The 2981-nt window shown below is 38.2% G+C and overlaps 1 protein-coding gene across 1 annotated transcript; it reads right to left on the bottom strand.

The window, feature by feature from the left end:
- Positions 1-1178: 1178 nt before the first annotated feature.
- Positions 1179-1544, bottom strand: LOC112770268 (uncharacterized mitochondrial protein AtMg00810-like). Its single transcript, XM_025814654.1, has one exon. The coding sequence runs from the start codon at positions 1542-1544 to the stop codon at positions 1179-1181; it is 366 nt and encodes a 121-aa protein (XP_025670439.1).
- Between the last annotated feature and the right edge of the window lie 1437 nt (positions 1545-2981).

Raw genomic sequence — 2981 nt, 5'->3', positions numbered from 1 at the left:
ATCACTTATGTATTTTCAACGGTAGAGTTTCTACACACCATAGATTAAGGTGTGGAGCTCTGCTATTCCTCATGAATTAATGCAAAGTACTATTGTTTTTCTATTCAATTCAAGCTTATTCTTATTCTAAGATATTCATTCACACACAAGAACATGATGAATGTGATGATTATGTGACACTCATCACCATTCTCACTTATGAACGCGTGCCTGACAAACACTTCCGTTCTACATGAAAACAAGCTTGAATGCATATCTCTTAGCCTTCTGGTTCAGGATCAGAGTCTTCGTGGTATAGGCTAGAATTATTGGCGGCCATTCTTGATATTCGGAAAGTCTAAACCTTGTCTGTGGTATTCCGAGTAGGATCTGGGAAGGAATGACTATGACGAGCTTCAAACTTGCGAGTGTTGGGCGTAGTGACAGACGCAAAAGGATCACTGGATCCTATTCCAACATGATCGAGAACCGACAGATGATCAGCCATGCCATGACAGCGCATTTGGACCATTTTTACTGAGAGGACGGGATGTAGCCATTGACAACGGTGATGCCCAACATACAGCTTGCCATGGAAAGGAGTATGAATGATTGGATGAAGACAGTAGGAAAGCAGAGATTCAGAGCGAGCAAAGCATCTCGATACGCTTATCTGAAATTCTCACCAATGAATTACATAAGTATCTCTATCCTATTTTATATTTTATTTATATTTTAATTATCTTAAATCCCATAACCATTTGAATCTGCCTGACTGAGATTTGCAAGATGACCATAGCTTGCTTCAAGCCGACAATCTCCGTGGGATCGACCCTTACTCACGTAAGGTTTATTACTTGGACGACCCAGTGCACTTGCTGGTTAGTTGTGCGAAGTTGTGAAAAAGAACTAAGATTATGAACGTGCGTATTAAGTTTTTGGCGCCGTTACCAAGGAATGAACAGTCACGATTTCGTGCACCAATATCATTCATTGACAGCTTGCTTATTATGCTATCAAAAGTCTTCTTGGGTAATCCTTTAGTTAGAACATCTGCTAATTGTTCTGTGGTTGGAACATATGAGATACAAATCTGTCCTCTCTCAATCTTTTTCCTGATAAAATGCTTGTCAACTTCAACATGTTTAGTTCTATCATGCAACACTGGATTATGAGAAATAGAAATTGTAGATTTGTTGTCACAATACAACCTCATTGGTGGAGAAATGGAAACGTTTAGTTCTTGTAGGATTTACCCATAGTGCTTCACATATTCCATGAGCCACTGCTCTAAACTCAGCTTCTGCACTACTTCGTGCCACAACACTCTGTTTTTTACTCCTCCAACTAACCAGGTTTTCGCCAACAAAAGTACAATACCCAGATGTTGACCTTCTATCCATGACATTACCAGCCCAATCCGCATCTGTATAAGCTTCTACTTGAAGATGTCCATACTTTTTATAGGGTAACCCTTTCCTAAGTGACCCCTTCAAGTCCCTTAGGATTCTAAAGACAGCATCCATGTGTTCTTGACCAGGTGAATGCATAAACTGGCTTACCATGCTCACAGCAAAGGCTATATCCGAACGTATATGGGATAAATAGATTAGCCTCCCTACCAACCGCTTATATCTCCCTTTGTCTATTACATTTTCTAGTTCAGCTGGCTTCAATTTTAAATTAGGCTCTATAGGTGTTTCAGCAGCTTTACAACTAATTTTGTCTCTTTTAAAAGACCTAGATGTACTTTCGTTGGTTCATAAAAATGCCTTCCTTAGACCTTGCAAATTCAATTCCAAGAAAGTATTTTAATGAGCCAAGTTCTTTGATTTCAAATGCTTTGGAAAGCTTATCCTTCAAGTCTTTTAGCCCCAAAAAATCATCACCTGTCAGAATAATATCATCCACATATACAATTAAGATGGCAGTTTTATTAGCTGCTGAATATTTATAGAAAAGTGTATGGTCAGCTTGGCTTTGAATATAACCAAGTCCCTTCACCACCATTCCAAGTCGTTCAAGCCAAGCTCTTAGGGATTGTTTCAATCCATAGAGAGATTATTTTTAGTTTGCACACTTTATTCCTCTCTAGTTCAGTCTCAAATCCAGGTGAAAGTTTTATGAACACCTCTTCCTCTAGCTCCCCATTTAGGAAGGCATTCTTTATATCCAATTGATATAAAGGCCAATTGTAATTCGCAGCAAGAGATAAAAGAATTCGCACAGAGCTAAGTTTGGCAACTGGAGCAAAAGTCTCTCGATAGTCTACTCTATAGGTTTGTGTATATCCCCTAGCTACTAACCTATGCTTCCATCAGCATTGCACTTGATGGTAAAAACCCACCTGCAGCCAACCAATTTTGTATTCTGTGGCAGATCTACAATCTCCCAAGTTTTATTCTTCTTGAGTGCATGCCACTCTTCCATCACTGCTAATTTTCAGTTGGGATCATCTAGTGCTTCCTCTATGTTTCTAGGCTTAAACAAATTTGTAATTTTAGAAGTAAAAGCTCGATATTTTTTAGAGAGATTTTGGTAAGAGACATAATTGAAAATAGGATGGTTGGTGCTGGTTTTGAGTACCTTTTTGGTGCAGGTTCTAGTTTTTTTCCTAAGGGCTATTGGCAAGTTATTATTAAAAGTGACAATTTCAAATTTACCTGAAAGTTCCTGAAGTACTACAGTTGGGCCGTCTTCCGGATTTTTAGATTGGGCTGGTCTCTAGTCTTCTTGGGATATTTCCGAACATAACACTGAAGCTCCTTTTCTGATTGTGGTATTTCTTTTTCTGTTTGGATTCCAACTAATTCTGGCACAATTTCAGAATTGATTTCCACATCTTGTTTTGCAATTGTTTCAGAATTTACTTGATTAGTGAAATCTGTATCCTCAATATGTAAAATAGGAGTGGGTAAAAGTTCATGCAAAAAATTTTCTTCCCTTAGACTCTCCCCTTGAAGAGAATTTTTCTGAAAAAAAGTTTCATGTTCCAAAAAAGT

This window comes from Arachis hypogaea, chromosome 18 (genome assembly GCF_003086295.3).
Source record: "Arachis hypogaea cultivar Tifrunner chromosome 18, arahy.Tifrunner.gnm2.J5K5, whole genome shotgun sequence".
Taxonomy (NCBI): domain Eukaryota; kingdom Viridiplantae; phylum Streptophyta; class Magnoliopsida; order Fabales; family Fabaceae; genus Arachis; species Arachis hypogaea.
This window is presented reverse-complemented; position numbering and strand designations above follow the sequence as displayed.

Coding starts and splice junctions, on each gene's coding strand:
- LOC112770268 (XM_025814654.1), bottom strand. CDS start 1,544: ATGGTAAGCCAGTTTATGCATTCACCTGGTCAAGAACACATGGATGCT.